The sequence below is a fragment of the Aulonocara sp. 'chitande type north' Nkhata Bay genome, linkage group LG4 (genome assembly GCF_057382095.1).
Source record: "Aulonocara sp. 'chitande type north' Nkhata Bay isolate Kocher_YH1m ecotype deep benthic linkage group LG4, A_spYH_male_GT1.1, whole genome shotgun sequence".
Classification (NCBI taxonomy): domain Eukaryota; kingdom Metazoa; phylum Chordata; class Actinopteri; order Cichliformes; family Cichlidae; genus Aulonocara; species Aulonocara sp. 'chitande type north' Nkhata Bay.
In genome coordinates, this window is record NC_141347.1 from 36,345,856 (window position 1) to 36,358,528 (window position 12,673).

Genomic DNA, 12,673 nt, shown 5'->3' on the forward strand with positions numbered 1-12,673 from the left:
TTTTTCATCTCAATAAACTTGCTGTGTGTTTCAGGTGTGTCAAACTCCGCGTGTGCAAGCGCCGGCTCTTCACTTGCACTTTAATAACCTTTTTTTTGGCAGCCTTTAATAACCTACTTATGTAAACAACGTCTCATACAATCTCTGTTGACCTCATTTGTTTATCATCTATCGTCTCCTTTAACCAGTGGAATTGTTTCATCCTCAGGGCCTCTCCTGGCACTACAAACATGAATCTGCACTTCTGCATACCTGTGAACTCACCTGTGCTTAACTGTTCCTTATTCTGATTCTAATCTTTTACTGGTAGATCCAGTTTGCCGACAGACATGGAAGCATTGTTCCAGGAAATCATCTTTTACATAACAGTTTCCAAAAATACACTGATCACATGATGGCCAGAACAAGCCAAAGAACCTGCTGAGACAAAGGTACTGTGCAGAAGGGAGTATGGCTCTTTAACCCTTTAACAACCTGCTAAACCAAACGGTTGAGAATCATTTTAGGAAGGCATATTTTTTTTGACATGTGATAGATGAATGAAATTTAATGTTTGATTTTTTTTTTTAAAGTGCTCCACCAAACGGTTGATTTGTCACTTTATGGTGCTAATGCAAACATTAACCTAAATGTTATTAAAAGCTTATCAAACATCCAGACTACAACTCTGATACCGATGACAGCGACATCTGCCTCCTGCAGCTCTCCTCATCTGTGACTTTCAGCAGCTACATTTCTCCCGTCTGCCTGGCAGCTTCAGACAGCACCTTCTACAGCGGTGTTAACAGCTGGGTCACCGGCTGGGGCAACATAGGAAGTGGAGGTGGGTCATAAAGACACCCGTTCATTTTTAGAGAAATAATCACTTTAATGCAGGAAACAAGTGTGCTGTCTCACAAGTATCTAGAATAAGCATATTCTTCTATAAGGTTAAGTCTGTGGAGACAATTCAAAACAAGAAAGAAAGATTATGTGTAACCAGTTGGAAACTATATATTAGTCTATTTCAATCAAAATCAATCCTTTTATACAATTTGTGTCTCAGACTTTGTTGGCACATTTCTACATTTACTTTGTTTTACTGCCACCAACTGTCAGCCAGTGGAACAGCACAGGATGAGCCACAGCAGACAGACATGTCCAACCTTTGAGGTGACGTTGAATGTGACAAAGATCACTCTGAGCAACACGACCGGGACCAACATAGCCATCCTCCGTCTATCTGCCCAGCCCACCCTGACCGACTACATCCAGCCCATCTGCTTGGACAACGGGAGAACCTTCGCCGAGGGCTTGGCGTGCTGGGCGGCCGGTTGGAGTCCTGGAAGAGGAGGAGGTGAGTCAGCAACATGAAGGCTGACAGAGTTCTGCCCAGACTCTGCACCAGTCCATCTCTCAGATTACACATGTGGACCACTGCACTTACAGTTTCTTTAGTCAAACATCAGGATTTTCTTATCTTTCATGATGTTAGCTGAGGAAGTTATGCAGCAGTTTCAGACCTCGGTGGTAAACTGTGGGAACTCATCATCGAGTGAGAGCATCTGTACAGACGTGTTTGCACTGCAGCAGGTAAATGACTGGATTCTTCTTCTTATAACACTGTCTGCTGACATGTTGTTTAATTTGGATTTAGCTGCTTATTACAGTCACATGTTGAATTTGGATAGTTCATCATCTTGAGTTTCCAGAGTGCTTACAATCTTTAGAAACATGTACAAACATAAAGCAGATCTAGCTTTGAAGTTTCAGTCTTCATTATGGGCCAATTAGATTTCATTTTAAAGAGCTTCTCTATTTTGTGTTATTTTTAAGCCTTTTTACATTTTTTATTAGAGGGAACAACCTGGCACCCAAATAATTCTGAATTTTAAATTTGAACCTTCCCGTCTCTTTGTTCAGGGTGATTCTGGCGGCCCACTGATGTGTAAGCAGGGCGGCTCTTGGTTCCAGGCGGTCGTGTTAACAGCTCCAAGCTCCTCTGCCAGGAGGAGACGAAGCTCAGTCATGACCTTCACCAGAGTGAGCTCCTTTAACTCCTTCCTGACTGAGACCCTTGAGATGCGCTTGGCTCCGGCTTCCAACACCACTGCCAACCCCACCAATGCCCCCATCACTACCTCTACCAGCAGCACCTATACCGCCACTATGGCCACCACTACAAATGACTCAAATAGTGTGTTTGACACCAGCGGGGGTCGTCCGGCTCAGGCCTACACATTTGCCATCTTCCACCTCCTCAGCCTCTCCCTTTGTCTCCAACTCTTCCTGTAGAGAGTCTGACCTGATTTACATGATGTCGCGGACACAAATGAATGTGAACAAGCCTCGACCTTGAGACTTTCAGTCGTAAAGCTGTGCCTGCAAAAATTTGACTTGATTCTTAACAGGTTATCTAAAGAAAGCTCAGTGTTGAAGCTGTGGAGGATCAAATCATACATTCTGCTGGACGAATCATCAGCACAAACATCTGGAACACCTGATGGAGAGGTTGACTACAAATCTTAGTTAGTGAGCAGAAGTCAGCAAATATCTGCTAAACAGATAAAATGAAATAAAGAATTTACATGTGGAAAACAAATGTTTGATATGAGGGATGAAAGAATAAAAAAATTGTGGGGTAAACACAAAATGTGTCTGTTTTATTGCTTTGAGATGACGTGGAAATCCTTCCTGTTTGCAGTAGTCCTGGAAACATAAACAGGAGTACAATCCCTGAACATGCTCATGTACATATGGCACTGTGTGCAAACTCAGCTGTAACTTTGTAGCTACTTCCCGAGGAGGGAGGTTTTAGTGGGAGGAGATAAAACAAAAAGAAGCTTCTGTGGTGTAAATGTGGATTTAATAAACCATTCGTCAAAAACAAGGTACTGAAGGAACTTTCAGCAAAACAGACATCAGCTCGGCGTGACCTCAGGCCGTTTCATAAGGCACAAGGTCTCTTTTGGCGTTGATGCTTTTAATCCAAGACCCGCTGCTCAGGGATAATAGCACCGTTTTAGAGACCTACAGTCGACATTATCACAATCCACCAAGGGCGGACCCTGATCAGGAAGGAAGCGAAAACCTGCCCATTCAGTCAGCTCTGTGTGATCCGAGTAAGATCGATGCAGCTACTCAGATGAACACACAGATGGTCCAAAGGCAGTAATTATAGTAAATGTAGAGGAGGATATGTGATGGTGGTGGTGGGTAGTCTCTTAAATTAGCGGAAATTAGTGTATAGAAAAGGCCAGCCAACCATAGTGATTATGGAGCCACATTTACAGAAGAAATATATCAGCATACAGCTGCCGGTTAGCCTATCAGTGGCAAGGCAACCCATTCTCTGGCAATGAAAGAAAAATGTTCAGTCTCAAAAAGTCAAAGAGAAAAAGTCAGTGAATGACTCAGAAGAGAAGGTGTAAGGCCGGTTCTGTGTGTAGCCACCTCCATCTCCGCTGTAAATGCTATAACAAGTATAAAATTAGTTCGGTGGATGAGCACCTCCATCCTCGCCTCCTACTTCATCCTGATCTCGAAGCATAAACAGTTGCAGGTGTCGCAGTCAGGAACCTGGCAGGTACAGGCACAGTCCCACCTGGAGCACTGTAGGAAAGAAAAACACAGCAGCTCAGACAGGAGACTAACTTTCTGGGCAAGGATTTAACGGCAGCACCTGCTGTGTCCCGAAGAACCCGCAGAAACCAACAAGCACGCTTGTGTAGCTTCACCTGTCCCAGCAGGTGAACTTCTCCTGCAGCCAGGAAGCTGTTTTACCCACACACATTCATTATTTTAATTTACCATTATAACCCTGACAATAACACTTAGATCATGAGGCGTGTGGTGATGCATACCTCCTGATTTTATTAATGCAAACCAAACTATACATTTTGCATTAATGATACACTTTGATCAGCTAACACAGCTGACAATCTTGATCATATGTAAGCTCACTTTCTTCACATAAGGCAACAACAAGAAGCAGCTTTTTCTACAGCAGCACAGAGTTCAGAGGTCAGCTGTGGGTTTAACAGCCTGCTGATTCAAATTCTTTGTGGGTTGCAGCATGATATGGAAAATGCAGTGTTGTTTAACATTTACATGATCTGCAAACCTTTGTCAGTCACGGTGGGGCGGTCCAGCACCCTCTGAGGAACCTTTCCTTTCTGGCGACAGCTGACACACAGCTCTGCAGCAAATGTTCACCTCACTGTGAATGGGGTCACTGGCTTCCCAGTTCACAGACATTATCAATACACCATGTCATTACTGATAACATCTGAGATCACCAGGATTAGTGTCTCCAAAGTGGTTTGAGAAAGTGAAGGGTTGCTGGTTTGTCTCCAGTAATCTCATTTGGTTTAGGGGTAGTGGCACCTGATGTGACCACTACAGGAACAGTGAGGCTTCATTTTATTTACGTCAGTTTTTAATCGCTCTGCTTTTAATGACTATCATTGATATAATTATTCACTGTAAAATGAACCTTCTGCCCACCTCATCAGCATCATTGTTTGAATGTGTCTGAGTGTTTTATCACATTTTACACCAACATTGAGGAGAGTGTTTCCAAACGTGAGCTGATGGTTTCTGTGCCGGAGCTCGTGTGACCGCCAGTGCTGCTGGTTTACTTACAGAAGCCGGAGAGCAGGATTCAGCCAGGAATGGTCCCACAGCCGGCAGGCGGCAGTCGCACATTTCACCCAGTCTGATGCACTGCTCGCACACAGAGAGGTCTGCACAGCATTCACTGCACTCTAAAGAACAGTAGTCCTTAAAGGCACACAGAAATGCAAAAATCTGTCACATGACCTCAGTCAGAATCCTGCTAGACCCCGGACGTCACGCTGTAACCTCAAATACAAGCTTCTTTAAATGCTAAATAAATAACCCTTCCACAGGTGGGTCGGATGATCTTCTCCAGAGTCCAGTCGTCTGTGTTACACTTTATAAACTGCATCTCTCAGAATCAGGGGAACAGTAAAAGTGCATGCCTGCCTGCACAGCCACAACCTGAATAAACCCACAGGGTTAACTACTGCAGCTCAAGCAGACACAGGCATGTTTCTGAGAACTACTGAGATATAAAAGTGTTCATAAGCTGTAAAATGATAACTGCCAGCTTTACAATAGAAACATTTCATGTATATTTTCCTATACCTGCATGAATCCAGCAGAGAATTTTATTATAAGTTCAAAGCTGACAGCACAGTGGGTAAAACACAGCCCATAGAGCAAAGACGGGTCCCTGCAAGGGTCAAACCAAAGCTAAGTACCTCACAGGGAACCATTTCTTAGTTTTCTGGTCTGTAAGAAGCATGAACAGAGCACCAACCTTGAGGCAGTATCGGATCCAGAGCCCAATCCCTAGGACGATCATGTACAGACTCACAGTGATCATCAGCACTGCAGGTAGAGGGATTGCAAGCCTCCAAACAGGCAACACCTGAAGAAGAAGACCAACTGAACATCAAACACAGTCGAGCTGAAGAGGCGTCACACCTGCCGTCCTCTGACAAAAAGTAATGGATTAAGGTTCCTCACCGGCATTGTGTTTTTCTGAAGTCAGAGGAGCCTCGGGAGTGTCTGAGGAAAACACAGAGACTTAAAGTTTCACCAGGACACAGGAAAAACTTTGCGTTATCTTCTGTTTCAGAGAAAATCAGCTGCCAGAAGCACCGCGGCTCGTCCACAAGCATTTCAGAAACCTGTGCTCAGCTCTTCTACGTTTGTGGACACGAGGGTGCTGCCGGAGCCACCCCCATCAGAGAGCCACGCGCACTACAACCACACAGGATTATCTCAGAGGTTTCTGTCGCTTTTCCTCCTAAACCTCTCCACCTGTTAAAATCGGGTCTGCAGCCACGCCCATCAGCTCCAGGTTTGTCCTCAGTGCTTTTTACCAATCTGGAGTGCTTCAGAAACCAATTTAATGGAAGGAAGTCTAACGCTGTTATTAAAGTCTGGCCGTTTCTGAGCTTTGAGTGATGTCCCTGTCTGTTGTTCTGATTCTATCTCATTTACTTTTCTTTTGTTTCCCTCTAAAGGATTCTGGCTGGTTCCTTGTTTACAATACTTCTTTAATGTATTTATTTATTTCACATTATTCTGTCATCTTTAGCTCGTTCTGTGTCGTTAGCTCTGAAACGTTTTTATTCCTGATGAATCCGTTTTGGCAATTACAGTTTAACTGCAGTTACCTGTTAAACTGAAGATGCTGCCGTTAATAAAACCATTTAAAAGCCTGAAACGTTACAGACGTTTTACAACGAAACAATAGACCGGAAGCTCCTCCTGCGCGTTCACGGCGCTCTCGGTAACAAACATGAGCGCGGAGAGTTTCGGTGAACTCACATTTGTCAGGTTTGATCGCTAAATGTGGAAGAAAGCAGTTTCTCTGGACCCACCGCACTGCTACTGCTCAAAAACAAGACAACGCTCGCGCTATGGCGGTGCCTGCGTTACTATGGAGACAGAGGGGAGCCCACCAGGAACAAAAAAGGCGAGCGCGAAAACCGTCCAGCTGTCCACAGCTTTGTTAAAACCGATTATTTTGTTATGAAATTTGTTTCGTGTGGTACAAATCTGACAGATTATGATGATGATTTATGATTAGAATAAAATGCAAATTCTGATTGTGGTTGAAAATTAGGAAAAACTTTTTTTAGATAAGAGAGAGATAAGATTGTGTTGATAGGAGTTATGTGGGTTAGTTCAGCTTCACAACTAGGGGGCTGTCTAAACCAAATTGTGATATATACTGTCTTATATTTACATGCATGGATGTGAGCCACGTTAAAATAAAGAAGCTTGCTCACTACTACTGATGTTTTAGAGGGAGTCTATGGCTGACGCGTGTTCCTGGTTTCCAAAAGAAATGCTTCCAGTTGCATTATGATTTGAAGACTATTTATTACAAACTGAAGATGTAACAGTTATCCAGAACTACCTGTGCACACGGTCAGAAAACCGTGAGACTCCTAACCTCTCTGTCCATGCTCCGCCCCTTCCCTCTTACACAGGGTTTCATGCTACTATCCGGTCGTTAAGTGATGACGTGACGAATCCTACTTCCGGGCCTAAAGTAGTCTGCGTTTAATATGGCTTTTGTGTTGTTAACATGTTTAATGTTTTGTATTTTCTTCTATTTAATCTCAAAAAGCTCCTAAAACAGTCAGTGATCACTGTTGACCTCCCTCGGCTTTTATTACCGCTAGGGCTGCCACGATTAGTCGACTAGTCACGATTACGTCGACTATCAAAATCGTCGACGACTGATTTAATAGTCGACGTGTCGTTTGAAGCTTTGTAAGATCACAAAAGACGCAGGAATAAGTAGCAGGATTTAAGAGTGTAATAACGGATTGAAACAGAAGATGGCAGCACTGCATGTACAAGGATGCCAGCTGCCGTTAAACCCCAAAGAAGAAGCTTTGTCCCAGAATTCATAGCGCGGCCCAGCTCAGTTTCCAACAATGGCGGCAGCTAGTTAGTTTTAATATTACTCTTATTATTCTTTCTGGGTCACAAAATAAACGTTTAACACATTTTCAGGTGGGAATGTAGCTGTGTAAACTAGTGATGGGCAGATGAAGCCCCATGAAGCACTGAAGCTTTTCATCCAATTGGTTCACCCCAATGCGAAGCTTCATGAAGCTTCATTTGCTCTAGCAGGACACCTACTGGACGTAAAAAATAATAGCTGGCATGAATTTGAAGAGTGTGGCATTTTGCACACAGCCTGTAAATGTCAACAACAAAAGGAGTGTGTAAAACATGTATATTGTAGTGATGGCAGTATACTGTGTATATTTATAGTGGCAGTATGGGAAATGATTATTTGGAAATGCTTGAAATGGAAATGATCATTTACTGTGAGGTGTGGTGTGGTTGGGGTGTGGACAGTAGTTGTGCTTTTGTAACGTTGAGGTATGGACAGCTACACACTGAGGCTTTGAGCCTCAGTCCTGCCTGTTCACATTTTATTCTGTAAAAACTAAATTTTCACTGCTTTTATGACCTTTTTAGTGGGGAGAACATAGCTAGGATTTAATGATTTAACAAATCTTTTGAATCCTTTGTCCTCCACAATGCTAAATAGCTGTGAGTCCTCAATCACCATGCTGACCAGGTCTTCATCTATTTGAGATTGTTCTCCTGAGGAAAGACAATAAAGATAAAGCACAAATATAAATATCACACACGTAACTTATAACAGTTGTATAATATTGTTATATCATTTAGTAACATTACTGCATGCTATATTATCATTGCATTTGATGGCTCACCTGGTCTTGCTCCACAATCGGTGTTCCCCTTATTCTCATGCAAAGCTCTGTAGTGCCTAAGCATGGATGAGGTGTTGTTGTTATATCCCAGCTCCCTGGCACATAGCAAACACTTCACCTTGTACAAGAGTACAGACAGCTCAACATAAATTGTATTGCACAATCAGTATTATGAAAATACATCTTCTGTAGAAATTTACATACCGTGTTGGGAGGAATAAGATCAAAATGTTCCCACACAGGGGAGGACATCCTCCTCTTCTTAGCTGGCTCCATTCTCTCCTGACTTTCTCTCCTCACTCTCATAAACCTCCAAACTGTCTCCAAACTCTCACTAACCGCAGCTCTCCATCAAACACCCACATTTTGATTGAAGTCTGAGGGGTTTATATCGCTGTCATATCTCGCGGCAAAGTTCGAACCACTTCATGAACCAGTCACGTGGTACAGCCGGGCAGCGAGGCTTCGGACGTCATCATTTTCAGCTCCTCCCATAAATGAAGCAAGCCTCGATACGCGCTTCGCGGAAACGCCCCCTCCATTACTCGACACACGCTCCGAAGCCTCGATACAGAACGTCCCATCACTAGTGTAAACCTCAAATATCTGCTCAGTTTATCAAGACACCGCATATTTTCAAAAGCGCTCCGACGTTTTCGGAGACGTCTGTTACCCACTAGCTCGTTAGCTAGGCGGGGGCTAGGCTAACTAGAGCCGTGAGAACACGGACTCCCGGCAAATCGTTTTCAAACCCACCGCCGTCTTTCGCTACTCAGGTTAAACATATGAGTCACTTAGATAACTTAAAAATGTTATTGTTTGGCTTTTTTTTTTAAGTATTTTATTTGTTCCTGAGTAAATCGGTTTGGCTGAGATTAAAGTTATAGTTTTTACACAGCTGAATAAACGTCAAGCAGACAGCTGATTATCAGAAGTGTGAGATGCTGGAGAATCTACTCTGGTGTCCTGTTATATTTTAGATAGCAAGGAGTTTATTAAACTTCACTGAAACAAACTATCATCTTGTCTTTATTTTTAGTTAGCACATACCTTAAACACTTAAAGCTGTAAGCTAATGATAGTTATATAAGAGCAGATGCTGCTGGTGCAATAAGCTGTACGTTTTACGTCCAATGGATGATGATCTGATTAGTCGAATAATCGCAAAAATAATCGGTGACTAGTCAACTATCAAAATAATCGTTTGTGGCAGCCCTAATTACCGCTAATCATTTATTTAAGCTCAGTTTTTAAAACCTTAGGATGTAACTACAGCCCAGCCCATGCAGCAGTATATGAATGACTAACCTCGTATTGTGGATGGATTATCTCAGTTGTTCTCCTGGCTGAAGTTTGGTCCTTTTACAGCATCCTGCCATGCGATTACATTTGTTCCTGACCACCGAGAACACTCACGTTAACTTTTATCGAGTGGAAAAAAAGTTAGCTTGTTTATATTATGCTAACATAGCTGTGTCGCTAGCGGTCACGTAGCACATCATTATATACCAGCTAGCCAAACTTCAGTAACCCTACAAACGTCCCTGCTGTTTAGTTTTCTGTCTTCATTTATGTTGGAAGTGATAACAGAGCTGTACGTTTTAATTTTTTTCCAAAACCCCGCAGTCAGAACATGCTATATTGTATTTAGATAGAAGCTAGCGAGCTAACTTCCTGCTAACTTCTAACTCCGTTAAATGTCATAAATTCCGTTTTCATGGATGCCTGGATGTTAAACTCAATTGTTACACCTGGTAGAGCAGAACGCTGATCATTTTATTAAAGATGAAAGACTTTAGACAGTTTTTCAACTCTCAGTAATGCCATAGTGATCGTTTGATATATGGACCTGCAGCGGAGTTTAGGTCCAGACACGGCTAGTGACGTCAGACTGAACGACCGGATTGCACTTACATACTTAAAGTGAGAGGTACCCCCTTTTAGGTTCCAGTCTCAAAACAGTGACTTAAAATTACTTTATGTAAACACATATATTTTCACATTTATTAATCCTGAAAAAATGTCTTATGTAATGAATCTATGAATTATAAAACAAACATGAACTCAATCGTAAATAAAAATATAAAGCAGACGTCTGGCGCTTACAATAAAATAGAACTTTATTAATCCCTCGGGTGGATTCCTCTGGGAAATTCAGTTTCCAAATAGCACAGCACCAACAGAAGTTACAGAATGTGAGCAGAATATTATATATGTCCACATATATAAATACAGAGACATGTGTAAATAAAGAGAATACAAAAGGGATAAATAGAATAAATAGGAATAAGAATACAAGGGAATTGCACATTTCAAGTATTGAAGTCTATTACACCGTTGGTTATTAACAAAAAGTATTGCACTGTGAAGAGGCACTACAGCTTAGTACAGATTAGTTGTCCCCCCCTCCTTTGTCCCCCTGTCTCCCCTCCCCTCCAGAGAGGAGTTGAACAGTCTGATGGCGTGTGGGACAAACGAGTTTTTAAGTCTGTTGTTTCTTGTCTTTGAAGCAACCTGTCACTGAACAGACTCCTCTGGTTGTTTATGACTGTGTGCAGAGGATGCCCAGCATTGCCCATAATTCTAGCAGTTTTTTAGTGTCCTTTTCTCTGCCACTGTCACCAGAGTGTCCAGCTTCATGCCGACCACAGGGCCAGCCTCCCTGATCAGTTTTTCCAGCCTGGATGAGTCCTTCTTTACTGTGCTGCTCCCCCAGCACACCACAGCATGGAAAAGTACTCCAGCAACCACCGACTGGTAAAACATCCTCAGGAGCTTCCTGCAGATGTTAAAATTTAATTCTAATTTTGATTTTAAGAAGATCAATGAAAGATGAGAAAGAACAGGAATTCTCAGAGAAAAGACAAAAAGCGTCTCTTACTCAGGGGAACACATCGCTGCATCTTTCATGGTGAAGTTGGAGTTTGATAGCACTGAAACCAATAACTCACAAAAATCTTTCAGGGTAATGTTGTTTTACCGTTTGTGTAGTCTACACACTCAACCTTTTGAACAATAATTGAGTAACTGGCATTTTAACTAGGGAATGACTTACACTCGCTTCACTGGCCTCTTCATTAGGTACACCTTGGTAGTCCTGGGCTGGCCCCATTTTTCATATGGAGAGGGGGTCAATTAATTGATACCCAATCAACGACGGCACCAGTGGTTGTGAATTTTTCACTCACTCTGTGTCTACACACCTCTCTGCATTTAATTATTAGTTATTCTTAATCTCTGGCTCTCTTCCACCGTGTGTCTTTGTCCTGTCTTATTCCCCCTTATTCACCCCCAGCCTGGCTGACTGAGCCTGGGTGTGCTTGAGGTTTCTTTCTGTTAAGTTTTCCTTCCCATTATTGCCAAGTGCTTGATGTTACTGTTGTTGTGATTTGGTGCTTTTTAAATGAAATCGAACTGAAAAAAGACTACTCTACCTCACCAATACCTGAAAAATATTAAAGAAAAATATGATTATTAAGTCTGTGAAGGTTCTCAGTCATCCAGGTCATTGTAGTCAAAGGAGCTTGCAAAGAAAAGCGTCTGGACTTCTTTAAGTTGCTTGAAGACGTTTCACCTCTCATCCGAGAAGCTTCTTCAGTTCTAAGGAACTTGGAGTAATTAGGACCCTACACCACCGGGCAGAACATGTTCCCTCTAAGCCTGAAGGGAAAAAGAAGGAACGCACACATGTAAAGGAAGCACTCAAAACGTGCGGCTATCCTAAATGGGCGTTCTTAAAGTCAGCAAAGAGGCAGAGAAAAGAAGACCAGACACCAGCGAGGGAGGATAAGAAGGACAGACGCAACAACATTGTCATCCCCTATGTAGCCGGTGTATCAGAAATACTTAGGAGAGTTTTCTCCAAGCACGACATCCCGGTGCATTTCAGACCCAGCAACACACTCAGACAGAAACTGGTTCACCCGAAAGACAAAACGCCAAAACACAAACTTAACAATGTGGTGTATGCTGTACAGTGCAGCATTTTTATTTATTTATTTATTTTTTAATGAGTGTACGTGATGTGTTGGTTGTATGTTTGTTGTTTGTTTTGACATACTGCGAATCAATTTCCCATCAGGGACAATAAAGTTACCATTGACCATTGACCATTGACCTCTACATTGGAGAGACCAAACAGCCACTTCACAAGCGCATGGCACAACACAGAAGAGCCACCTCCACAGGACAAGACTCAGCAGTCCATCTGCATCTAAAGGATAAAGGACACTCTTTCGAGGATGCCAATGTTCACATTTTGGACAGAGAGGACAGATGGTTTGAAAGAGGAGTGAAAGAAGCCATCTATGTCCACTGTGAGCGACCATCTTTGAACAGAGGCGGGGTTTACGACACCAACTCTCTGCCATCTATAATCCAGTTTTGAGATCCTTCCC

The 12,673-nt window shown here is 42.6% G+C and overlaps 2 protein-coding genes across 3 annotated transcripts; one reads left to right on the forward strand and one right to left on the reverse strand.

Moving 5' to 3' along the window:
* Nucleotides 1-832: 832 nt before the first annotated feature.
* LOC147333214 (uncharacterized) lies at nt 833-6,474 on the reverse strand. Of its 2 annotated transcripts, XM_086290238.1 has the most exons (6): nt 6,343-6,474; nt 5,533-5,574; nt 5,324-5,434; nt 4,624-4,761; nt 3,490-3,591; nt 833-1,321 (listed from the first exon to the last, which is right to left on the reverse strand). In XM_086290238.1, exons 2-5 carry the CDS (start codon nt 5,536-5,538, stop codon nt 3,505-3,507), a joined length of 342 nt encoding a protein of 113 aa, XP_086146364.1. In that variant the 5' UTR covers nt 5,539-5,574; nt 6,343-6,474; the 3' UTR covers nt 833-1,321; nt 3,490-3,504. The 2 variants fall into 2 exon arrangements, with proteins under 2 accessions (XP_086146364.1, XP_086146363.1); XM_086290237.1 differs by lacking the exon at nt 833-1,321 and having other exon boundaries at nt 1,339-3,591.
* LOC147333215 (chymotrypsin-like protease CTRL-1) lies at nt 985-2,570 on the forward strand. The gene is made up of 3 exons (XM_086290236.1): nt 985-1,336; nt 1,475-1,572; nt 1,903-2,570. The coding sequence occupies exons 1-3, from the start codon at nt 1,117-1,119 to the stop codon at nt 2,272-2,274; spliced, it is 690 nt and encodes a 229-aa protein (XP_086146362.1). The 5' UTR covers nt 985-1,116; the 3' UTR covers nt 2,275-2,570.
* Nucleotides 6,475-12,673: the final 6,199 nt, after the last annotated feature.

Bases quoted from the DNA above. Each gene is read 5' to 3' on its own strand.
- LOC147333214 (XM_086290238.1), bottom strand. The intron at 4,762-5,323 runs GTTGGTGCTCTG...TGTGCCTTTAAG, and splicing joins GGATCCGATACTGCCTCAAG to GACTACTGTTCTTTAGAGTG. The intron at 3,592-4,623 runs GTAAGTAAACCA...TCTTTCCTACAG, and splicing joins AATCCTGCTCTCCGGCTTCT to TGCTCCAGGTGGGACTGTGC.
- LOC147333215 (XM_086290236.1), top strand. From the start codon at position 1,117: ATGAGCCACAGCAGACAGACATGTCCAACCTTTGAGGTGACGTTGAAT. The intron at 1,337-1,474 runs GTGAGTCAGCAA...TCATGATGTTAG, and splicing joins GAGTCCTGGAAGAGGAGGAG to CTGAGGAAGTTATGCAGCAG. The intron at 1,573-1,902 runs GTAAATGACTGG...CTCTTTGTTCAG, and splicing joins ACGTGTTTGCACTGCAGCAG to GGTGATTCTGGCGGCCCACT.